General features: G+C 37.4%; 6 protein-coding genes across 6 annotated transcripts; all 6 read right to left on the bottom strand.

The window, feature by feature from the left end:
- Window positions 1-439: 439 nt before the first annotated feature.
- On the bottom strand, window positions 440-1,971 carry LOC111483916 (peroxidase 2-like). Its single transcript, XM_023130287.1, has 4 exons — window positions 1,700-1,971; window positions 1,370-1,558; window positions 1,085-1,250; window positions 440-835 (listed from the first exon to the last, which is right to left on the bottom strand). The coding sequence occupies exons 1-4, from the start codon at window positions 1,907-1,909 to the stop codon at window positions 441-443; spliced, it is 960 nt and encodes a 319-aa protein (XP_022986055.1). The 5' UTR covers window positions 1,910-1,971; the 3' UTR covers window position 440.
- A 1,787-nt stretch (window positions 1,972-3,758) lies between these two features.
- LOC111483917 (peroxidase 2-like) lies at window positions 3,759-5,957 on the bottom strand. The gene is made up of 4 exons (XM_023130289.1): window positions 5,564-5,957; window positions 5,276-5,464; window positions 4,862-5,027; window positions 3,759-4,317 (listed from the first exon to the last, which is right to left on the bottom strand). The coding sequence occupies exons 1-4, from the start codon at window positions 5,765-5,767 to the stop codon at window positions 3,923-3,925; spliced, it is 954 nt and encodes a 317-aa protein (XP_022986057.1). The 5' UTR covers window positions 5,768-5,957; the 3' UTR covers window positions 3,759-3,922.
- A 2,280-nt stretch (window positions 5,958-8,237) lies between these two features.
- LOC111484052 (peroxidase 2-like) lies at window positions 8,238-9,798 on the bottom strand. The gene is made up of 4 exons (XM_023130465.1): window positions 9,558-9,798; window positions 9,261-9,449; window positions 8,984-9,149; window positions 8,238-8,882 (listed from the first exon to the last, which is right to left on the bottom strand). The coding sequence occupies exons 1-4, from the start codon at window positions 9,762-9,764 to the stop codon at window positions 8,443-8,445; spliced, it is 1,002 nt and encodes a 333-aa protein (XP_022986233.1). The 5' UTR covers window positions 9,765-9,798; the 3' UTR covers window positions 8,238-8,442.
- A 1,638-nt stretch (window positions 9,799-11,436) lies between these two features.
- On the bottom strand, window positions 11,437-13,129 carry LOC111483968 (peroxidase 2-like). Its single transcript, XM_023130358.1, has 4 exons — window positions 12,714-13,129; window positions 12,426-12,614; window positions 12,146-12,308; window positions 11,437-12,072 (listed from the first exon to the last, which is right to left on the bottom strand). The coding sequence occupies exons 1-4, from the start codon at window positions 12,900-12,902 to the stop codon at window positions 11,636-11,638; spliced, it is 978 nt and encodes a 325-aa protein (XP_022986126.1). The 5' UTR covers window positions 12,903-13,129; the 3' UTR covers window positions 11,437-11,635.
- Window positions 13,130-14,651: 1,522 nt separating this feature from the next.
- On the bottom strand, window positions 14,652-15,963 carry LOC111484413 (peroxidase 2-like). Its single transcript, XM_023130978.1, has 3 exons — window positions 15,732-15,963; window positions 15,461-15,652; window positions 14,652-15,379 (listed from the first exon to the last, which is right to left on the bottom strand). Exons 1-3 carry the CDS (start codon window positions 15,936-15,938, stop codon window positions 14,789-14,791), a joined length of 990 nt encoding a protein of 329 aa, XP_022986746.1. The 5' UTR covers window positions 15,939-15,963; the 3' UTR covers window positions 14,652-14,788.
- A 3,379-nt stretch (window positions 15,964-19,342) lies between these two features.
- On the bottom strand, window positions 19,343-23,804 carry LOC111484605. Its single transcript, XM_023131276.1, has 3 exons — window positions 23,514-23,804; window positions 21,431-21,500; window positions 19,343-21,154 (listed from the first exon to the last, which is right to left on the bottom strand). Exons 2-3 carry the CDS (start codon window positions 21,449-21,451, stop codon window positions 19,559-19,561), a joined length of 1,617 nt encoding a protein of 538 aa, XP_022987044.1. The 5' UTR covers window positions 21,452-21,500; window positions 23,514-23,804; the 3' UTR covers window positions 19,343-19,558.
- Between the last annotated feature and the right edge of the window lie 44 nt (window positions 23,805-23,848).

Genomic DNA, 23,848 nt, shown 5'->3' with positions numbered 1-23,848 from the left:
ATCCCATGTCGAATGGGGAGGAGAACGAAACAACTTTTGTAAGCGTGTAAAAACATTTTCGTAGTAAACACGTTTTAAAAATCTTAAAAAGAAATCTGAGAGTGAAAACCAAAGAGGACTTGAGGAGTGAATCTAACGCATATTATAGAAGCTAAAAATTCAAATCTCTTGTGAGTTCTTTTATCATTGGACATTGCTTCTTCTTGTAACATCACAAACAAAAATAAAAAACACAAATCACTTTGTCTTCTCCAAACTAAACAACGACAGCATTGAAGCTTGTGCGAGTCTCCTGCACGCGCTTTACATTATTTAGTATTCTTACTTTGACCATAAAACCGACCCTCCACACACAACTATATGGATATCTATTTTGATACACTTGCATGTATTAGTTTGTATGAATAAATATGTTTTATGTATACTAAGAATCACGCGCTTTAGTTGAGTCTTCTGCAATTGGTCCTGATTTCTCCTGTGCTCCCAGTCAAAGGCCCGAGATTTCCCATGTTAATCATTGACTGAGCGAAGGCGGTGAAGAATTGGCTCTGGCTGCTGGCGAAGCTGTTGACAATACTGATAGTTGGAGCTCCGCTGGTGGAGAACAGAACTTGGTCACTTTCCAGAAGCCCGCGATTGCTCTGAAGATTTGTGAAGTAGTTGCGGTCGAAGGTGTCCGGTGTGGTTGGGTCCAGATTCACGAATGTGTCTCGCCCTGGTTGACAGTTTTCGCGCAGCTGGTCCGCGTACGTCGAGTTCAGGGTCGGGTCCGGGTTTGAAGTGTTTAGCCGTCTGTCGAAAAATCGGCATCTCGAACGCCCAAATGTGTGTGCACCTGCGCATGCATGTACCAGGATTATTTATGATCGTGTGTCTATTTAATCTTTAAAACATTCAAGGTTGGAAGGCTGAGGATTGTTGGAATGAAGTCGTACATTGACTAATTGAGGAAATGATCATAGGTTAAGAAATATCACTCCATTCGTACGAGGCCTTTGGGAAAAGTCAGAAGTTGACAATATCATACCATTATGGAGAGTCGTAGTTCACAACATAGAATGAGTAAATAGTTTGAAATGATTACCTGATAGAGCAACGAGATCGGTAGTATCGTCAAGTTGAACATCCCTGAACTTTCTTCTAAGGACTGAGAGATCGTCAAAAGGACTTGGAAGCTCCATGGCACCATTCAAATTTGCTGTTCTTCCATCTCTTCTTCCTAATTGAGTCTCCCAACCCGGGCCTCCTGCCTGCAAAATGCGACGACATGGCTTAGCTTGTGTTAATTAATTAATGTAGTTCAAAATTGTGATGCACATAGTATTGGCGTTATTTTTGTTTATAATATAGTTAATATTGAAGTAGGTACCAAGTTGACGGAGTGTCGAGAAGCAAGGGCTAGTATATCAGCACAAGAGACGACCCCGGGACAAACATTCTCGATTGCAGCTTTGATGTCATTAACAATATTGAAACCTGTGATGCCATCATTTCCGTTTGCACCCAGCTCGCTCACTATGCCATCTTGATCTTCTAATAGCACCGACCCATCACATCCCTACAAAGACAATTATTTCATTTTAGAGTATTAGATAGGTTCAACTCTTTAACATATTAATCTAACGTAAGCTCTTGAGTCCATTAGTGATTTAACGACGTCGAAAAAGAAATGAAATAAACAGAGAGTCGAGCAACTTACATCAACGAAGCAGTCGTGGAAGTGGAGACGGATGAGCTTGGCACCAGCCCTGTCGTCACTTCGCAGTGCTTGCTCCACAACACCACGCACAATGCTTGATACATTGGGACATGTGGTATCGTAGAATGTGGAGCTCAGCTGTGCGCTCACAGACCCAACCATCAAACACACAACAAATAAGAAAGGCATGAAAGCTTTAAAAGATGCCATTACAATAGACGAAGTAGGAGAGGTTGAGGCGTTAAGTTAGAACAATTAGGTTAAGCCCTTAGCTGTCCTTTAGAGTTGTGAGGGAGTATAAACAGAGCCACATTCTTTTATAGACACGAAGAAGGTGGTGAGAAGGTAGTGGAGGCTGAGGCTATTACGTGCCACAGGACAATCAAACGTTGAAAATAAGCCACCCTTTGACTTTTCTTAACCATCTATCTCCATAAGAAATTTCAGATTTGGATTTCCCTTTGAATTTTCTTCCCGCAGGAACGATTCAATTTTGGAGATTCTAAGTTTTCTTAATAATTAGAACCAAAATTGTTTCTTGCTTCATCATAATCTCTTCCTTATTTTGTTTGTTTCACTTCTTCGTTTGGCACATAATCAAAAGTGATTAGCGGCTGTTGAATCCTCAAATAAAGCTTTGCTCTACATAATTGTTGGCGAGCTTAACTATAGAATGAAATAGACATTTTATTGGTTAACGTATCATTGATGGTTGAAGAAATGAAAACTTGTGTCTGAATGATTTGATTTTAGGGAGATTCTTATGTTATATTAAATGCTTCATTAAAGTTTAATGGTTGATTATTAAGATGCAGATTTACAATGGACGCAAGGGGTAATGTATTCCACTCTCATTTTACTATTTCTGCCTAATTAAACTTAGAAACAAAAAGTCTTTGGGGCTGTAACATCAAATCAGCAATGCCAGCTCAAACTACTTTGGAATTTTGTCCCAGTCAGATCATAAGAATAAAAATGATTAGATATGTCTCTTTCTCTCTCTCTATTGAGTTTGTAAAGGGATAATCTTTTTTTTCTACTTAGCCTTCTTCAAGTTTGTCGCTAAAATCAGATGTTTGTCCGTTTTGACTCATTTCGTATTTCAGCTAGTTTCATGATTTTAAAACGTGTTTTAGGAAGAAATTTTTCACACATTTATAAGAAATATTTTGTTCTCTTCTTCAATTGATGTGAGATTTCACAATCTACCTCCCTTAGCGGCCCAACGTCCTCATTCAAAACCTGGCTCTAATATCATTTGTAATAGTTTCAAGCCCACCGCTAATTGATATTGTCTGTTTTGACCTGTTGTGTATCCCCATCAACCTTACGGTTTTAGAACGTATCTACTAGGGAGGGTCCCTCTCTAATCGAAGATTTCACAGAGGTCTTAAAGTAGATTGCAAAATGATGGATGCCTAAGGAGTTGATAGTTGAAGGGAAGGTAGAAGAGTGAGTAGTCAGAGGTGGCGGCTGGATGGAGTGGTTCATGTTCTTCCATGGCTCTAAGCAAAGAGTCCCTTACAGTTTAGTTATACCCTACCATGTTGGTTTTAGGGAAATAGACAGCTGATTTTTCTTTACAAATTTAGACTCATTTGTTTTTAAAACTCTCATAACCGCTAATTTGGACCAAGAAATTGAAGTATCTTTCGAGTTTACATCAATAAGTTTTTATAGAATTGTAATCCACGTGATTGGTGAGCTAAACAGATAAATGTATGGGACCCCACTTCCTTCTATTATTGCTTTCTACATTTTTCTTCTTCCTCTATCAATGCATAATTAGGCTGAACATACTCGCAGAATATCCTAATATCAGATGAAAAAAAAAAAAAACTATTTAACTCAAGTATGACCCACCATCAAAATACGTCCAAACAAGTAAAATATTTACACTCTTATTACCGTTGGTCATTTAAGTTGGGAATTCATTCTAATAACGCTACTAACCATTCTCCTAAAATTAAGTATACTAAAGTCGAGTTTAATAGCTCACACTAATAACATTAATTAGATGAATAATTGAATTAGAAAAAGAAAAAAAAAATCATGTGGGTAATGTAAGGTAACGTAGAAAGACACTTGTATTGAACATTTATGGAAGAAAATTATAGAGAAATAATAATCCCATCTTTTTTTACGATGACAATTAATAAGACCACCACAAACTGGATATTCATATGTATATGCTCAGAAGCTGCGTAATGGAGGGCTTTCATTTCAGTTGAGTCTTCTGCAGTTGCACCTAATTTCTCCCTGCTCACCAGTTAAAGGGCTGATATTTCCCATGTTGATCATGGACTGCCCGAAGCTGTCGAAGAACTGCTGCTCGCTGCCGGCGAACATGTTGACGATGTCCACGGTGTCCTCGCCGGGAGTGGAGAACAGGACCTGGTCGCTGCCGAGAAGGCCGAAGTTGGACTGAAGGTTGGTGTAGTAGTTGTTGTCGAAGTCGTCGGGAGTGGTGGGGTCGAGGTTCAAGAACGTGTCTCTGCTGCTAGCGCAAGCTTGACGGAGCTGGGTTGCATATGAGGCGTCCAGTGTGTTGTCTGGGCTCGAAACGTTCAAACGTCTGTCGAAGAACCGACATCTCGAACGCCCGAATGTGTGGGCCCCTACCACGTCAAATATCCACACAAACATTATTATTATTATTATTATTATTACTATGGTCATCATCAGTCCCCAAGTAACATCCTTCACTGTGGCCGAAATGAGAAACAAGATATGGTATATATCATTGTCGTATCTCATTTTATAAGGTGAAAACAAAAGCAAATAATTAATAATAATTCCAGCCAATACGCATTATAGGATACAATTCAATCTAGATGATTTCAATTTCTTTGTTTGAGGATGGGTGGAAAATAAAACACACGAGTCACTTTCAATTGGAAAAAAGTAAGAATAAAATATCAGAAAAAGGAAGGAAAAGACGTGAAAATATCCGGAGTTGACGTAATGATTTTGAAAAACACTACACGACAATCCACAGCGCATGTTGAGGGAGCAATCAAATGCAGCCATGCACGTCGCTCCAACGGCGTCTTGTCTTAGAATATTTAAATGTAAATTGCATATATAAATGGTATAACTAGTGAAGAGAACTTTAATGCGATATTTATTTAGTTGAAAACGTCTAATAATATACTTAATTACCAGATAGAGCAACAAGATCAGTAGAATCAAGACCCACTCTGCCGAACTTTTCTTTAAGTTCTTGAACATTTTCGAAGGGAGTTGGAAGCCCGTCAATTGCGCCTTGTAAGTTGGCCCTTCGCCTGTCTCTTCGTCCCAGTTGAACCTCCCAAAAGGGTCCTCCCACCTGAACAAACATAACAACTATGAGATCTCACCACCATGTGGTGGTAGAGTTAAATGAAATGTTCTTTACCAAAAAAAAAAAAAATGTGAAAAGAGAGAAAAGATAAAAAAAAGATAGTACAACAATGTCTTAATTCATATGTTTGAGTCTGTTATTAAAATATTACATGCTTTTTGATACTTTTTTTTTGTAAAAATTGTTACCTATATTGTAGCAATTTAATAAAGATAAGATTTTAGTATAATTACCAAAGAAACCGAATGTACGGAAGCTAAGGCTAAGATGTCGGCACAAGAAACAACACCGGGACAAGCCTCCTCGAGGGCAGCTTTGATGTCATCAACAATGTTAAATCCTGTAATATTTGCATTTCCAGGAGCGCCAAGCTCACTCACTACTCCCGTTTGGTTCACTAGTAAAACTGATCCATCACACCCCTGAAAATTGTAACCAACCAACCTTCTAAATAAATCTTTCTAGCTCAATATCAATCTTTGTGGAGAAAGGAAGAAGATAGTGAATTAAAATGAAATTACATTCACGAAGCAGTCATGGAAGTGAAGGCGAATGAGTCTGGCGCCCGCTCGGTCGTCGGTCTCCAAAGCCTGCTGCACCACACCGCGCACAATGTCCGATACGTCGGGGCATGAGTCGTCATAGAACGTCGGGCACAGCTGAGCTTTAGAAGCTCCGACCATCAACCCCACAAACAAAAAAAAAGCAACTTTGAAGGAAACCATTCTTTTTCTCTGGGGATCTAAGCAGCTGTGAAGGTTTTGGTGAGTGATTGTGCATAAAGCACGTGCCTTTTATAGATCAAAAAAGGTCCTTTTTTTTTTTTTTTTAGGAAGGTTATGAATATGACAAGGTGGTGGTGGCTAAATCACCGGCGAGAGTTTACGTGGTAGGGGCGACGAGGTTGTGAGGAAAGAGAATATTGGGGGTTTTACTTTTCAAATTTGAGGGCATACTCAGCCAAGCTCTCTATCATGCAAATAATAGGACACGATACAATAATGGTGTAGTTAACAAATCGGACTTGAAGATGGCTGGACATCCAATTACATTTTAGACAAGTCTGAATAATTTTTTCTGTCTTTTTCTTATATATTTTATGGCCTCCTTTTTTTTAAAATACGTATTTATTTATCTCAATGCTTTTAGTTGTTTGGCATAAATATTTATTTTATGTCTAACTTTTTTCACTCATAAATTTTATTAATTATTTAACAAAAGAAATGAAAATGTTTTAGAATCAACCAACCCAATACTTTATGTACGTTCAAATATTATTCCACCCCAAGCATCTAATTGTGTTAGGGTAAATGAAACATAAAACATATTTATAATTTATTAAAATACTTGGCAATGAGAAAATAAATATTCCTAATACAATTCGAGCGCCATAATAAAATGTTTATGAATTTAGAGAAATTGATGTTTATGATTGACGGGGTCCCATTGTACAAAAAAGTCAAGAAATTATGATTGATTACTTTTCATGTTTATGGTTTAATAATCAGATATATTTACTAAGTGAGGTTTTTGTTGCAATTAGCAATTTGAATATAATTTTTCATTACGTGTCCAAATCAACATGACCAGCTCAACAGGCCATGCCTAGAATTATGATTGACGTGGCATTTGCATGTTTTTATAAAAGTAGCTATAATTTTAATTTGTTCCATTCCCTTAATTATATATTAATTTTGGTCGTTGAGTTTTAAACCTCTAAAATTCCAATACATCAAATTGATATTATTATTATTATTATTAATATATAAAAAAAAGTGGGTGGCTGCTGGGTGAGGTAAGGTTCTTGGAAGGCGGTTTTCGGGTTTGGGTCAGATTAGGAGGTACCTCAATCAGCTGCTTCTTGGATTTATAAAATAATTGTTCTTTTTTTGTTTCTTTCTAATACACAAAACTGATTAAGGATAAGGATCTGCAAATTTTCTTGGCTTGTAATTAATTGTATGTTTTTTTTTTCCACAATAAATTAAAACAAAGAATAAAATATCTTTTATATCTAAATTGGATCCCATGTGATTGGTGGGATCAGATTGCACTTTCATAACGATCCATCAAATCCCGTCTTCAATGCCCACAAGAAAAGGCTGCTGTCATTATGTCTCTTTGTGTTACCTGCCACTAACCATCAATTTATCATTAATAAACACTTTTTTTTTTTTCTGTATTAAATTATTATTATTTATTTATTCGAGTAACATTACGATCAATTTCCTAAAACAAAGAAATTAATTTAATATAGTAGAGTTTATTTGACATAAATAATTTTAGTGCATTAGGTTGTAATTAAGATTAAGAGTCCACAGTCAACCATGAATAAATACATAAACAAGTGAAAATTTGTTCAGAATAGTTTACTTGTAGACAACCCTAAGTATTATACAATTATCTCATATAATATGATATTATATTTTAAAAATATGTCACGTAATTTCCGTTATTTATTTGACTTTGATTAATACGTCAATATCTTTAATACTAATACTTTATAAAAATGGAGTATTAATATATTGAATTAGATGTAGTGATTGAGTAAAAGTATGCACTAGATTTAGGTACTTCAATTCTTAACTTAACGTTTTATTTTTCTACCTCCATTAATACACACTTTTTTCTATTTTATTTTTAAACTTTTTAGAAGGTTGATTTTCTTATGAATAATTGTATGGGCAGAAATATTAGGTTTTATTTGTGAAGAATAAGATATGAAATATCAATATTTGAAACATCTTAATTATCTTAATAAGGGAATGCATTTTTTTTTTATTAAGATTAATTTTGTAATAATTTGAGGTCATTACTAGTAGGTATTGTTAGTTTTTACTGGTTACGTATATAGTTGTCAGTCGAACAATTTAAAAACGTGTTAGGGAGAGATTTTAACACTCTTTTATTTTTCATTTTCAATTAATTAATTAAACACAAAGTATATATAATATAATTTATAAGGATGTTTTATTTGAGTAAATAAATATTAGATATAAAATTAAAAGTGATACCTTTAATTTAAACTTCCTTTTGTTTATGATTTGAAAACTTTTTTTTCTAAAAAAAAAAAAAAAAAAAAAAAAAGGAGCAAGTTCTTCCATTTCTGGGTTCATTTTCCTTGGATTTGGATATGATGCATAAGCTTAATTGAAACAGAGTCGTCCGGACGACTATGATGAATGAAAAAGAAGATGAGTAGCGACCGCAAGCCTGCCCTGCTTTTTTATTTACCTTTTTCCCCCTAAAAAAGGACACACAGATTTGACAAACACCCAACTAATTAACATCCTAAGCTCATATTTAGATTTTGCAACTCCACAACAATAACAAGATTCACTCTTGCCAGCAACTTTCCATTTCCAGGCAGACAGGCCAAATTGGTTCTCTGAAACTGAGATTACATAACATCGTGGCCTTCTCCACCCATGGCGGAGTTAACCCTCCTGCAGTTTTTTCTGATTTCCCCACGGCTGCCAGTCAAAGGCTTGATGTTGCCCATGTTGATCATGGACTGGCGGAACTCCTTGAAGAAGGTGCCCTCTCTGGCCGCGAAGCTGTTCACAATGGCGATGGTGTCCGCCCCAGCAGTGGAGAACAGCTCTTGATCGCTCTGCAGAAGCCCCTTCCCCGCTTGAAGGTTGGTGTAGTAGTTTTTGTCGAACACGTCCGGTGTTGTCGGGTCGAAATTTGCTCTCGTGTCTGGACCTGCAGAACAAACCCCTTGAAGGAATCCTCTGTAGTTAGCGTCCAGTGATGGATCTGGCCTTCCGGTATTGTTGAAATTGGCAAATCGGTGGCTGAAGAATCTGCATCTCGATCGACCAAACGTATGCGCTCCTGATTTAACCAATTCATAAAATCACCATCAGTTCAAAATAGTTGGTGCCTAGGGGGTTAATTATTGGATGAGTGAAAGATTGATCGACTAAATTAATTACCAGATAAAGCCACGAGATCAGTGGTTCCGAGGCCAACATCAGAAAATTTCTTTTTGAGTTGGACGAGAGTTTCGAAGGGACTGGCCAGGCCACTATCAGCCCCTGTTTTGTTCGCTATTCTACTGTCTCGTCTTCCGTATAACACTCTCCAACTAGGCCCTCCTTGCTGAAAAGGGGGAAAAAGACACCAATTTTCTTATTGGGTCAAAAAACAAGATACCCAAACATAAGGAGTGAATGTAGGTATTGGAAATTGAACTCGGAATGAACATATTACCACATCGACAGAATCCTTAGAAGCCTGAGCTAGGATGTCGGCACAGGAAACGGTATTGGGGCATTCACTCTCCACGGCGGCTTTAATGGCGTCGACAATCTCGAGTCCTTGAATTCCCTGATTTCCGGGGGAGTTCAGCTCACTGACTATGCCGGGAGCATCCTCTAGCAAAACAGAGCCGTCACAGCCCTGCAAAATCAGCCAACAAATCAAGTCAGATGAGGAAAAATAAAAATAACCAAGTAGGGAGACACACACGCACAAAAGAAAAAAAAAAAAAAAAAAAAAAGTGATTACATTGACGAAGCAATCGTGGAAATGGAGGCGGATGAGTTTTGCACCGGCACGGATGTCGGTTTCGATTGCTTTCTTGACGGCGGCGCGGACAATGTTGGGGAGGCGAGGGCAAGTTCGGTCGTAAAAGGTTTCGGAGAGTTGAGCTGAGGAGGCTCCGAAGAGAAGAGCCAATAAGAAAAAGATGGGTATGGCATTGGAGGAGGCCATTTTGGAAGTTGGAGTGAGGAAAAGGTTGGGTAATGGAAGCTGTTTTTATAGACTAAAGCCGAGTACCCGGGACGTGTGTTATGCCCACGACACGGCGGCGGCTGACGCTGTATGGGTTACATGGAGGCCACTGTAATTGAAAATTTCAGCCTTATGAATCTGCATTCTTGTCAATATTCATCATTTGACTTTTTACAAATTTTAGATATTATCCTGAGTTTCTTTCACATGAACAATGAAATTACGGTTTCGTTATATGTTAGTAATTGGAAAAATAAAATAAATAACATGGAATTACGAAATTATAGAGTTACTTTTCAAAAAAAGTTGGGGATGAATCCAGAAAATTGAGTTTATTTTTCCATTAAAGGGAATGTTTGACAATTATACTCTAAAGAAATAATAATAATAATAATTTAGTAGCGTATTTTACAAGTCTAAAAATAAAATGCATTAGAGTTTGGTTTGACAGTTTTCTGGCAACTACAGAAAAAGTAATAAATAGCAATCAGAGTGGCGGGCGGTCTGGTTTCACCAGATTTGGGACCTGAATATAATCCAATTCTTCATTTATTTATTTTAATTTTACCGATACCTCTGCCTAATTTATTGTTTAAAACTAATTCAGGCGTAAATATTTATATGTTATTTTATTTTATTTGTTGGCTGAGTTTTAGATCCAATTTAATGTAACGCAGTAAGATCATTAAATAAATGGATTTGAATTTTTTAGAGTAGAATTAAAAAAAGTAAAATAAATGTAATGAGTCATATGATGGGTTGTAGGTGACCTAACCAACCTAATCTTAATAATGACCAAGTTATTCAAATTTGGAGAGTTTTTTCCTCTCTCTCTCTCTCTCTCTCTCTATTATTTTTAGAATATGCTTTTCTTCACGGAGTGGCTCACGTTTCTGCAGTCCTAGTTTGATGTTCGGATAAATAAAATAATAATTAACTTTTATTGATTTAGATTCTTTAGCAATCGATAAAATCAAGAAAAGTTAGTGTATTATATTGTAGATGAAGCGGAACTGATGGAAACTTAGTTTAATTCTTTATTGTATTGCATGTGGTGGCCATGAGACTATTCTATATTTTATATTTGTGAATACTTTATCACCCATCACGTTTTACTGTCGGAAATTACCGCTAACAAAATAGAGGAAAGCTAATTTCTTTTCTTTTTTTTCGTTAAATTATAAATGTAGCCGACGTGATAGATTTTCAAATTTTTGAAAAATTAATGAACCCACGTGGGTGGCATTGCTTAGTTCATGCACCCCCAGATGTCTTTGTTCCTTGTTTGTTTGTTTATTGTTAATATTATATATTATAAAGTAAACAATCTCAAGTTTCTATATCCTCAGGCGGCCACGTTCTTGGCCGACAGTGTTAAATTCAAACATAAAGAAAAAACAAAGCGTTAAAATATGAAAAGAAATCATACATATTATAATATAATGAAGAAAGAGATCAGGGAAAGAAAGCAAAGTGGTCCGATAATTAACACCCTTCTTTGTTGAAACGGAACTTTATTCCAATTTGGGCTGAAAGCAGATTTCATTTACTTTATTACTATTATTACTATTTTTTTGTTTTTAATTTCATTTATTATTAATGCCAAGAAATACATTATTAAAGTCAAAGCAGAAAAGTTATTTCAAAGAAATTAAAATGTGAAATCAGTTGGGGTCTCCAACTGGGATGAACCTCATAATTACTGATATTTTGTGGGAAATTCCTGCGTCCAATCCAATCCAATCCTATCCTAGCTCTAAGCACGCACTGGAAAATATTATATCCAGAACCTTCAAAAACAACCAAGGAAGTTCTGAATTTATTGTGGCACACAAGCAAGAGGCGTAAAATTACATAACATCATGCCCTGCTTCACCTCCCAACTCATTCACCCTCCTGCAGTTTCTTCTGATTTCCCCTTGGTTTCCAGTTAAGGGCCTAATGTTTCCCATCTTTATCATGGACACCCGAAATTGTCTAAAGAAGGTTCCTTCCCGGGACCCAAGACGGTTCACAATTTCAATTGTGTCGGCGCCAGGAGTGGAGAACAGCACTTGGTCACTCGTTAGAAGCCCTCGATTGGCTTGAAGGTTGGTGTAGTAGTTTTTGTCAAATGTGTCCGGTGTGGTTGGATCGAAATTCACTCGCGTCTCTCCATCTGTACAACCTCTCTCCAGCTCCTGCCTGTAGGCTGGGTCCAGTGTCGGATCTGGCTGCCCAGTTCCATTGAAGTTCGAGAAACGCCCGCTGAAGAACATGCATCTCGACCGACCGAACGTATGCGCCCCTGAATTTACAAACCCCACTACGTTAATCAATCCAAATTGGTGTTCTTCATCCTAATGCTCCAGAAAAATTACCAGATAGAGCAACAAGATCAGTGGAATCCAGCCCTACGGCTTCGAACTTCTTTTTGAGTGGCTCAAGAGTTTCGAACGGACTTGGGAGTTCGTCGGCCCCTGTTCTATTGGCTGTTCTGCTATCTCTTCTTCCGAATAAAACTCTCCAGCTGGGCCCGCCTTGCTAAAAACAGAAACCACCCCAATTTTAATATTTTCTTATTCCTGGAGTAGCAGCAGAACCCACATATACAACATTTTCTTATTAATTTTGAAGCTTGGAGTGGGAATTAGTTATTACCACGTCCACAGATTGTTTAGCGGCCAGAGCTAGGACGTCGGCGCAAGATACGACGCCGGGACATTCGCTTTCAACGGCGGCTTTGATGGCGTCGACAATCTCGAGTCCTTGGATTCCTAAATTTCCTTGTCCGTTGAGTTCACTGTCGATGCCGGGAGCATCCTCCAGCAAAACAGAGCCATCGCAGCCCTGCAAAATCAGCCCCATTGTAAGAACACGGAGACAAAATGTTAAAAGGGGAAACAAAAAAAGTAAAGGATTTGAGTAATTTGAGTAAAGAGTAAGTACTTGGACGAAGCAGTCATGGAAATGGAAGCGGATAAGCTTAGCCCCGGCACGGATGTCGGTTTCAATAGCCCTCTTGACCTCTTGGCGGACAATGTTAGGGAGACGAGGACAAGTTTGGTCGTAGAAGTTCTCGGTGAGTTGGGCACAAGAGGCTCCAAATAAAAGAGCCAGAAAGAAGAGCAAGCCCATTTTTTGTTTTTTGGAGGAGATGGGTTTGGATTGGTAATGAAACGCAACACAAATGGAGCGTGGTTTTATAGACAAGATCGAAGATAGTTTTGTGAGAGTGCATTACTTTCTTAATTAATCATAATTTTGAATGAACAGAAGTAAAGCAGGAAAAGGAAAAGGAAAAGGAGTTTGGATTCGGGATGAGTGACCATGGAAACTGGATGACCAACCTCACACAATCTTGAACCCCAAGTTTGAATGCGTTGTTTTGTTTTTTTGAAAGTTTTGCAAGAAGAGAAGCATATTCTGGAGTCCCCACCCACGTGACAAGAACCATGAACTAGAAGGCCGCCTCAGGATTTAGTCCTATTTATTAACAATGAATAGTTGGGGATGGGAGTACCAGAGTCCTTGTTGGGTGGTCCCCACCTCGGGTTTCCAATTCCTCGTCAATAACCTAAAATATGAACTACAATCAACTAGGCGACGCCTTATCTTTTATTTCCGGGCAACCCGACAAATAATAATAATAATAATAAATAATTGCAATCCCGCTTTTATTTTTCACAAAACTACATTACACCAAATCTAAAGATGCCTTTTACATTAAATCAAACTAACCATAATGAAATAAAGTAGTAACAATTAAACTGGAGGTTGATGCTTTGAGTATCATCTCGGCTTCATTTAATTTTGATTACATAGTTTTAATTTGAAGTTTGCATTTGGTCCGGCTTTTAATACCAAGCCTCTGATATTCCAACACAAAACACAAGTGTCATTATTGGTTAAATATATATCGTAAGTTTTCGTTTGAATTATTTCCTAGACTGACTTGGCGTAGGCTCATTTAATAAAATCTCGCTGGGTCCTTTTCTTTATATATTTATTTATTTATTTATTGATCTTGAGCCCTGGCCATCGCTATCCGAATAATTGAAGACAAGCCTAGGGGGGCTGCTTTGTGCTGCCTGTTGGGTTGGGTAAGGTTGGGAGTGGGGCCGCCAATCGCAAACGTTTCAAATTTGGACGCGGACCCATTTACTTTACTAATTATATCACTTTCCACAACTCCTCCTTCAACCATCGTAGTATTGCTTACCATTATAACTAAGACTAAGAGTTTTTTATTTCTCAAACTTTAATCTTTAAATTTAGTTTAATTATTCTTAAGGTTTTAAGTTTTAAATGTAACGCCTTTAAGAATGATTTTAACAGATGAACTTTAGTTAAATAGTATTGCTTTTCAAAGGTATAAATTCAAATATATGATATTTTAATTTAAAATATATGATGTTTTTAAATGTCACGCTTCTCCAACTCATGTGTCATCTCACAGTCCACTCTCCTTCGGGCCTAGCTTACTCGCCGACACTCGTTTCCTTCTCCAATTAATGTGGGACCCCTCCAATCCACTCCCTTCGCAGCCCAACGTCCTTCCTGACACACCGCTTCGTGTCCACCAACTTTCGGGGATTAGTCTCTTCGCTGGCACATCTCCCGTGTCTGGGCTCTAATACCATTTGTAATAGTCCAAGCTCACCACTAGCGAATATTGTTCTTTCTTGGCCTTTCCTTTCGAGATTTTCCTCAAAGTTTTTAAAATAGGTTTATGTAGTGTCATAAAGAAGGTTAGTTATCCCTCCCACTCCCACTCCCACTCCCACTCTAAGTAGATCTTACCAATTATAATTAGTTTATGATGGGTCGATAGTAATTAAATTGATACATGAGTCATGAGTGGGCAATAGAGATATGTGTTAATACTTTTGTGAGAAACTAAACTTAGAAGTTAAACCACGATCCTTTCCAGTTTGGACACACACGACAACAGAAATAAAAAAAAAACCAAGTGGAAGCTTTATTCTTAGGGACACACAAAATCTAAGACGAGGAACATCAAGTTACATAATGTCATAGGCCTTCACCGGGTTGACCCTCCTACAGTTTTGTCTGATTTCTGATCTGATGCCGGGGGGCGGCTTCAGATTCCCCATTTTGATCATGGATTTCACAAATTGGGTAAAGAAGGCAACCTCGTTAGCGGCGAAATCTTTTACGATGGCCGTGGTATCAGCCCTGGGGGTGGAGAACAGCTCTTGGTCACTTTGGAGAAGCCCCTTCAGGTTTATGAGATTGGTATAGTAGGCTTTGTCGAATTTGGTTGGCGTTATGGGGTCAAAATTCACTCGTGCTTGTTGGGTCGTACAGAGCCGTCGAAGCTGCTCCCTGTAAACCGGGTTTAGCGTTGGGTCGGGTCTTCCGGTGTTGTTGAAGTTGTCGAAGCGGCCGGTGAAGAAAAAACATCTCGCTCGCCCGAACGTGTGTGCTCCTGATAGAGCCACAAGATCCGTAGAATCAAGCCCTTGTGCCGCAAACTTGCTTTTAAGCCCGACCAGAGTTTCGGAGGGACCAGGAAGGTTTGAGGTTCCGGTTCTATTGGCTATCCTGCTGTCTTTTCTTCCCAGTGGAACTACCCAAATTGGCCCTCCCGACTGCAATCAATTATTATTACCATACCGTAAGTTAGCATTAATTAACCACAAAGACACCACCGGTAAGTATTGATTAATTACCAAGAAAACAGAGATTTGTGAGGAAATGGCTAAGATGTCGGCGCAGGAAACAACGCCTGGGCAAGCGCTTTCAACCGCTGATTTAATGTTGTCCACGATGTCCAGCCCTTGGATCCCACCGTTTGGTGGTCCGTTTAATTCGCTATCGATGACGCCCGGCACGTCCTCCAATAGCACAGACCCATCACACCCCTGCACACAACCAAACAAATCCATATATATCATCCCATGCATGTATTCAATTCAAGGTAGAAATGTAAAATTAAATTACATTGACGAAGCAATCATGAAAGTGGAGGCGAATGAGCTTGGCAGCTGCTCGGTCGTCAGTTTGTAGAGCTTGGGCAACCACGTTGGCAACAACGAAAGGCAGCTGAGGGCATGTTTTGGCGTGGAAGAAAGGGCTAAGGTGGGCGTGAGAAGCTCGTAGCATCAAAGCCGCCACAACAAGGAAGGGTGCGAGTTTAGGGGGAGCCATGTCTGAGAAGAAGTGGGTTTTGGGTTTGTGAAGAAGTTGTGCGATGGGATGTTGGCTTTTATACACACCCATGACCTTCTAATACATACAAGTTGCGATTAATAATAAACCAACTATACCGCATTAAATATCAAATTTTGAACTTAAATGGGTTCGGTATTTGGGTTATACTCATCTATCTCTCCCTTATATTATTTCTGAATTCATATACTTTATGGACATCACATGACATTGTGCACATATCAGCGTTCATATACTTCAAATTACAAGCTTGGCGTGTGATTTACATTTATATAGACCCAAATTTATGTTTTTTTTTTCCTTCAATTTTATAAAAAAAACACCCTTATCCACACGAGAAGACTTCGGTGCTTATATTTTATAAAAATAAAAATTTGGGAATTTCGAATAAACTATAGCATATTATTGATAGTTAAAATAAAAATTGAAGAGTGTCGCAATCAAATGTTCCGGATATAGGAGTGTATGACCGATCACCAAAATCATGTCCCAAAATGTATTAGGGAATATAACTAGTTGTCAATTCTTTCTATCCGGGTTATATGCTGTTAAAGCCGTTGTTGTTGCCCACTTGCTTTTAGCTTATAGCATTGTTTTTTATAAAAAAAAAAATTATTTTCAACGTATTTCTTCGCTCACCGTTTCTAAACATATCTCTCTCAAACGTGAAGTTACTATGGGAGAGAGAGCGTGGAAGAAAGGTGAAGGTGAAGATTGCCCCGACAGATCCAAGAAGGTGCACAGGTTGCTTCTTTTTCCCACTAATTTTTTTAAAAAAATATTTTAGTTTGTTAGTTTTCAATTTATTTTAATATGATATGTTCAAACAATTTAATTTAACTTAATATATTTCGTCTCCATTACAAATTTGACTTTCATAATTTAGTGTAATTTTAATTTCATTTCATACGTATCAAATTTACTATTAATTTCATGATTTAAATTTATTTTAAATTTGAGTTCAAATTATAAGAATAAATTCGGACTTTTAAATTTATTAGACAAAATTTATAATCTAACTAATGTTATATATTGATCTTTCAATTATTATTTATAATAACGTGGTTTGTCATTCAAATACATCACCATGATATAAATATTATCCTTCATTTTTAAAATATAAAAAATATTAAGAATTACAGTAATGTTTATCCATATTAGAATTGTTTAAACAAGATGGTAGTTAGTTGGAGTGGATTGATATATATATATATTTATTGTTATAAATAATTAAATAGATGAAAATTTTACTTAAAAATACATCAATACAAAGATTACATTTGTACATGATACATACATCCTTAAATTTTTGAAACACATGAATCGTTTGGGGATCTAATTTCTTGAAAGTCATAAACTTACATGGAGATGGAGAACATGCGCCTACAATTTAACCTAATTTCTCCGGCGGGTGCAATTAAAGGTTCAAGCTTCCCCATCTTTATCGTAGACTCACCGAACTGAGCAAAGAAGTCAGACTGATTGGTGGCAAAACGGTTGACGGCGGCGATGGTTTCGGCCCACTCGGTGGAGAAGAGCTCTTGATCAGATTGGAGAAGACCTCGATTGCCGACCAAATCGGTGTGATATGCGTTGTCGAAATCGTCCGGCGAGGCGACGTCAAGTGCGATACGGTTGTTTCCGTCGCCGGTGGGACAAGCGATGATGAGTGCGTCCCGATATGTGGGGTCAAGGGTTGGGTCGGGACTTGCAGTGCCATTGAAATTACATAGCCGCCCGCTGAAGAATACGCATGTTGACCTACCGAACGTATGCGCTCCTAGTTTTTATAACGGACAACCTCAATAATCAATATACTTCGTAATAAGGCTCTTTATGTACAACAAAATTTTGGGCGTCCTCCTCTGTTGACCAATTTTTCATTTTCATCATTTATTTTCTTTAAAAAGAAATATTTATTTGGATAGTTGGCAATTATTGTTCAAAAATGAAATAATTTGCATAAATTTATACCCTTAACCTATTCAATTGATGAAAATAAGGAAATAAAAGGATGATAAATTTGTCTTCTTGTTGTGCTTACCAATTCCGTTCCACAGGTGAACTTATCATCCTTATTTTTTCATTCTAAGTTAAATAAAATCTGAAGCAATAAATTAACAGTCTTACATAACACTTCTAAATATATTATGTAATGTTAAATAATGTTACACTTTATTATTGGACATCAACCACACTTTAGGGTATGTGTGTTCTAAAATTATAAATATGAATATGATTTGCCACATAATTTAGAAACCAACCTTGGACAAATGAATATTAGATAGAAAATAATATTATTTTTACTTTTAAAAAGTTCAAAAATTACATAGGTTCAAAATGAGAGTGTATTAGGACCAAAATATTGGAAAGTTTAAGATTGAAATCATATTAAAAAATTAATGGCTGTGTTTTATGCTTAATTTGGCTCTACTAAATTAAGAGTCAATTGCCTAGAAATGTGTATATGCATCATTTGACAATGATATGATATCCACCCAATTGTTTAGCAATTGGTCCTATAATTACCTTAATGATTTCTATCTTCATCGTTATTTTATACTAATCTTTTCTAAAATATATTATTTTTTAGTTAAATAAATAAAAGAGCAAAACTGCAGAAGGTCGGTGTGAACTTGAATAAAAACAAATACCTAGTTGGTCTGAACTTTTGATTCATTCATTTTATAATAATTACAAAAAATGGCTGAATTAAATTGCAGAAAACCATACATTAATACCTAACCTAAGTTTGTCAGTTCTACTAAAGTAATTGAATCATGTCTGCTGGCCAAAATATTAAAACAAATGAAACATTTTGGATTACTCATGGAACTGCTCCCTTTGAAATTAAACATGAGTGGATTGACCTTATTTATTTATTTTAATGTCATACAACTTTGTTCTTACTCTACCTCTCTTCTTCGGTTAGTATACTTAAAACGTGTAAATTGATTTCAAGGAGTGAAAATTAAAGTGGGTAATCTTACTTGTAGGTGCCCAATATTTGCTACCATTGAGCGGGAGAATCCTTTTGTGGTGCTGTGATGTCCCACATTGATTGGAGAGGAGAACAAATCATCATTTAAAGCTTTGAGAGAAAGCCCGAAAAGGAAAGCTTAAAGAGGACAATATCAACTAGCGGTGGATCTGAGTCGTTACAGGAGCTCCAGCATCGCTTGAGAATAGAATTTGGGTTGAGCAAGTTTTTGTGGTAACGGTTGTCATATAAATCAGTAGAGTTTCTGTCGATAACAGTGGACTTTGTTTGTTGCCGTCGTCGATGAGAGGCCATAAAGCATGCAGAACCAAGGATCGAACACAAAAGCCTTGAGAGTTGAACTAAAGAAGAAGCAGAGTTGATTAAGAAACATCAGCCGTTCCCAACGAGAAAGATTCTAATGAAAACATCACTCAGAAATATGTAACAAGAAGCTGCAACACTGACGATAGAATTCCAAGAAAACGCCTCTTCAGGGAAGTGGCTTACATTTACAAAAAATTAATCACTTATGCAACCACTTCTCTCGAAGGAAGTGGCTTCCATTTACACAACACTAGCCACTTATGCAAGCACTTCTCTCAAAGTAGGCCTATAGTTAACAACAGTCATTTCCCGACACAGAATTCTCCGTTGATTCTTCACACCCTTCCTTTACATCTATAACTCTATTCTGCTCTTCTTCGTCATTGGCCACGGTTTTGTTTACAATCCCTGAATCCGAGTGCAAAGCATTACCCAATTTTTCATCCATGTCCTCGCATTCATTTACCTTCCCCGAAACAAGTTCAACCTTCATTTTTTCATCTTTTGCTACACTGACTTCCGGAAGGTGTTCATCTGATTTCTTCACCATTTCATCATTCACCGTCAATTTCTCATCAACCACTTTCCCTTTTGAAAAATCTTCCCCTACACATTTTTCCCCACCCTCAATCTCTAAGACTTCTTCATCGTCCTCCTTAGAATCAATATCAACATCTTGGTTTGGTGTAATTTCAGATACATACTCCATCTCCAACCCCCCATCACTTTCATTCTCAGATACGTTCTCCACTACCTCCTCATTCACATCGTCAATAGCTGGGTTTTGTCCTTCAAGAAGTTGCAACTTCCTCCTCAAGTCAACAAGCTCTCTCTCCATAAGAAAAAGTCTCTCCTTCAGTGTCAAGTTCTCCTCCTCCAACTGAGCTATATGGCTATCCTGATCATCGACCCTATTTTCCAAACAGTTATTATACTCTACTCCATAGTTCTGGTATATCATTTCAAATCGACTCAAGTCATGGTCCAATCTACGTTCTACCTCCAGATGTTCCTCTACATCACTATCACTCGACACGCCACCACCGTCCTCTTCCTCCTCCTCCTGCACTTCCACCTTATTCTCAGACCCTCGAAGCCTTATCAACCCTTTCATTGATCCATAACCATCAACACCCCATTCCTCCTTGGCCATATCACCCAACGCCTCCCTTGAAGGGGAGAACATTGGAGTAGGAAGCACAGTTGGTGTTACGGGACTAGGGGACACAAGCGAAGCGATCCCACCAGACTTCTTTGCACGAATTATAAAAGACGTGGTATTTCGAGGCGCATAAGGTGCAAACCTGTTACCAAACTTCTTTTTTGAGTAAAATTTTCGAGCTCTTATACGATTTTGAGACTGCAGCTCTTGAAGACTTGGAGGTTGATATCCTCCAGCATTATTTGGACCACTTATGGAACCCGGTAAAGGTTTTTCCATTCTCCTATTGTTCATCCTTTTGTCACTAACGCCTTTTCCCTTCCAATTGCCTCGCCCTGACCTCAATTGTTTCATATTTCCATAGTTAGGCTTAGGGAAGTTGCGGTACTTCTTGTTAGTATCCAAAGGGGCCTGCGGGTGTGCCCATACCTTATAATTGCTACTCATCATAGGCGGCAGAGAGTGACCCATGATCATTTGGGACTGCTGCATGGCCTGAGGCTGCGGCAAAATATTTGCCTGGTTGATGGCCTGAGACTGAGACATTATCTGAGAATGGTTCATTAGCTGGCTTTGGTTCAGAAACTGAGGTTGATTAATGACCTGTGGCTGGTTCATGACTTGAGACTGATTGATTACGTGAGGATGGTTTGCCATCTGCGGATGGCTCATACTAATCATTTCTGCATCATATCTTAAATGAAGATTTGTGATCTTCGGTCTATCCTGTAAAAAAAAATGGTAAGGCAGTTAGGACATCGTTTTGCATGACTTTCTCTAAGAAAAAAATGTTTCAGTTATCATTAAAATTTTATTTCCTTTTTCTTTTCATATTTGCTACGGTTTAAATTAGTTTTTCCTTAAAAAATCATGGATTTACTTTTAAACAAGTTGGAACTGGTGATTTTAGAATTCCAAGTCATTCAACTATAATTCTTAAAACAATTCTCAAGAGAAAAGCATGAATTTGTTTATCATCAAACAAACAACTCAAAATAGTACCTGCTCATCGTCCTCTCCCATGGGTAAATGGGTAAACAATTTCAGATACAATCAAAAGAAGCAGAACAATCTGAAATCAAGAGAAGGCAATTAAAAAGTTAAACCATATAATTTGACATAAACTACTCCACATACAAAAATATACAAGAAATTACCAAATGAAAATAAAAAGTAACAAACAGGACAAGAGGGCAAAATAGAAGAAACAAACTCCAAAGTGGTTGTTCTAAATAGAGAAAATTTAACCGAGGGTTTGAAATGGGGAAGGAGAGGATTTTAGAGAGAGGATCAGCGTTCCAACCCTTGCAGATAACAGAGAGCAAAGGAGACACGAGGATTGTTAAAACATGTGCCATTACCTCCTCTGTTCTAAGCTCTCACTTGGTAATCAGCACATTAGGAAGTGGTTTTCCTGTCAATTGAACTAGAGCACCTCTCTAGTTTCAAAGGCCACCTTACGCATACTAAGTAGCGAAATTAAATATTTAGTAAAAAAAATTGCTCTCCCAACACTTGAATTTTTTAAAAATTTTATTGATATGAAGATTTTATTTTTTTTAACCTGATCGGTGTAGTTTGAGCTACAATTGTTTAGCCACCAAAATATCACTTCGAAGAAGTAAACACTCCGTTTTGATCATCACATGTAAGAGCAAATATATCTACAATGGATAGTTAAAAATACGACCTACTTACATTTGGTTCTTCAAATACCCACTAACAAAGCTAAAATTTCTTAGCTTCCTATTTTCGGTAAGAAGTGGTGCTACTGAAGTCTTCTCTCTCAAAAAAAAAAAAAAAAAAAAATTGCAACAAAGAAGTTGTGGGTTCCGCAACTTATCACAATTTGAAATATGAAACAATATAATTGTTAACCATAATTTGACAGAAATTGAAGGTTTGAGCTATATTGTTCAAGACAGAGGGAGAGAGAGAGAGAGATTTATGATAAACCGAACTAACTGACCATACATCATTTTGGTCTCTAGATTCTTCCCGCTTATTTGTGAAATCCCAATCAAGAGACTTGCCCTCTTCTTGAATAAGGAGCTTTTTGCAGCTTTATGGAAGTCCAAAAGTACAAAGAGAATCAATATACTTTTGTGGATTATTATAAACAGTAGTCTACTTCTATTCAAAGGAATCTTCCATTCAACTATCTCATGCTTTCGGTTTGCTCTCTTTGTTGGTTGGATGGTGATGGTCTTAATCAGGTATTATTCAGATGTTCTTATCCTCTGCTCGACACCTGTGGCTTTCTTGAAAGCGAAAACTAAAAAACATCTACACTGAGATTATTTTGGAAACAAAAATCAAAAGGTCATCTGAAAATTTTGAGCTTGGGGGGATCTTCACATTTTCTAGCATAAAAAACCTTTAGAGCTTGATTTACAGCGACAGTGTAATTATTTGAGGGTTGGTGGCAATTATATTTGTGAGGCAAAAAGTGAAGGAGAAGAGTAAATGCTATGATTAGAAGTAGCAGTAAAGCTGAAATGTAAGAACGCCGTTTTAAATATGTTTTATTTGATAGAACGATCTTGAAACCAGTCCACTTGGAGTGTGGATAAGGAACATAATCACTGAAGGATTTAGAAAAAGACATTAAAGTTGGGCCAAATTGAGATCGGAAGAGGACTGAAAAAGGAATTTGGAAACTTAAATTGCCACTAGTTTCTCTCAAACTCTGTCTAATCTGATTAGAATAAACTTTGAAATAAATAGCAGATTCAAGTTCTAAGGGGAGAACAAAATCCACTAATTAATTGATCAATCGATGAACTGGATATTATGTAGGAAGATGTCGAAAGTAACTAGGAGTGGACTGAGAGAATCTACCGATCTCACACTGGCGGAAGAGGAATAAAGTAAAAAATATGGCAAGGAAAAAAGGAGGAGAAAGAAAAAGAAGTACCAAAGAAAAATACAGTCGATCCACACATAGTTCAATAAGCCAGAAATCAGAACCGAACAAAAAACAAAATCAGGCAAAAAACAATCAAAATCAGAAATGCAAGATGAACTATATTAAGCGACTAAAGAAAGAGAAAACCTGTTAAAGCAAACCTAGTTGATTACGAACCTTGGACCAGCAAGAAACGGTGGCCGGAAACGCGTCGGGAGTGGAATGTCCTTGAAGATGATGGTGAGAAGGAAACGATCTAGGGCTGAGAATTGTGTTCTTAAGTTGGGGGCAATTTTGGTATTTTGAGAGGTGAATAGAGCTTGAGAGACCGCGTCTAGGCAAAGAAAGGGCGCGCGTGTAAACTAAATTTAGGGGCAATTTTAGGGGTAATTTTGGTATTTTGTCTCAATCGTCGGTTTGTAGCGGTTGAGATAGAAGAAAGGGCTCAGCTGGGCGCGCGAGGTTTACAGCGTCAAAGATACCAACCACAACCAAAGTACCAAGTTTTGAGA

This window comes from Cucurbita maxima, unplaced genomic scaffold, assembly GCF_002738345.1.
Source record: "Cucurbita maxima cultivar Rimu unplaced genomic scaffold, Cmax_1.0 Cma_Scf00009, whole genome shotgun sequence".
NCBI classification, from domain to species: Eukaryota; Viridiplantae; Streptophyta; class Magnoliopsida; order Cucurbitales; family Cucurbitaceae; genus Cucurbita; species Cucurbita maxima.
Note: the sequence above shows the minus strand (reverse complement) of the source record. Positions and strands in the feature narration are given on the sequence as shown.

Coding starts and splice junctions, on each gene's coding strand:
- LOC111483916 (XM_023130287.1), bottom strand. CDS start 1,909: ATGGCATCTTTTAAAGCTTTCATGCCTTTCTTATTTGTTGTGTGTTTG. Junction 1,559..1,699: donor TCCACGACTGCTTCGTTGAT/GTAAGTTGCTCG, acceptor TTGTCTTTGTAG/GGATGTGATGGGTCGGTGCT. Junction 1,251..1,369: donor CTCGACACTCCGTCAACTTG/GTACCTACTTCA, acceptor CGCATTTTGCAG/GCAGGAGGCCCGGGTTGGGA.
- LOC111483917 (XM_023130289.1), bottom strand. CDS start 5,767: ATGGTTTCCTTCAAAGTTGCTTTTTTTTTGTTTGTGGGGTTGATGGTC. Junction 5,465..5,563: donor TCCATGACTGCTTCGTGAAT/GTAATTTCATTT, acceptor TACAATTTTCAG/GGGTGTGATGGATCAGTTTT. Junction 4,318..4,861: donor TGATCTTGTTGCTCTATCTG/GTAATTAAGTAT, acceptor TTGACGTGGTAG/GGGCCCACACATTCGGGCGT.
- LOC111484052 (XM_023130465.1), bottom strand. CDS start 9,764: ATGGCCTCCTCCAATGCCATACCCATCTTTTTCTTATTGGCTCTTCTC. Junction 9,450..9,557: donor TCCACGATTGCTTCGTCAAT/GTAATCACTTTT, acceptor CTGATTTTGCAG/GGCTGTGACGGCTCTGTTTT. Junction 9,150..9,260: donor CTAAGGATTCTGTCGATGTG/GTAATATGTTCA, acceptor CCCCCTTTTCAG/CAAGGAGGGCCTAGTTGGAG.
- LOC111483968 (XM_023130358.1), bottom strand. CDS start 12,902: ATGGGCTTGCTCTTCTTTCTGGCTCTTTTATTTGGAGCCTCTTGTGCC. Junction 12,309..12,425: donor CTAAACAATCTGTGGACGTG/GTAATAACTAAT, acceptor TTCTGTTTTTAG/CAAGGCGGGCCCAGCTGGAG. Junction 12,073..12,145: donor TGATCTTGTTGCTCTATCTG/GTAATTTTTCTG, acceptor TTGTAAATTCAG/GGGCGCATACGTTCGGTCGG.
- LOC111484413 (XM_023130978.1), bottom strand. CDS start 15,938: ATGGCTCCCCCTAAACTCGCACCCTTCCTTGTTGTGGCGGCTTTGATG. Junction 15,653..15,731: donor TTCATGATTGCTTCGTCAAT/GTAATTTAATTT, acceptor GGTTGTGTGCAG/GGGTGTGATGGGTCTGTGCT. Junction 15,380..15,460: donor CACAAATCTCTGTTTTCTTG/GTAATTAATCAA, acceptor AATTGATTGCAG/TCGGGAGGGCCAATTTGGGT.
- LOC111484605 (XM_023131276.1), bottom strand. CDS start 21,451: ATGGGAGAGGACGATGAGCAG. Junction 21,155..21,430: donor TGGGAGAGGACGATGAGCAG/GTACTATTTTGA, acceptor TTTTTTTTACAG/GATAGACCGAAGATCACAAA.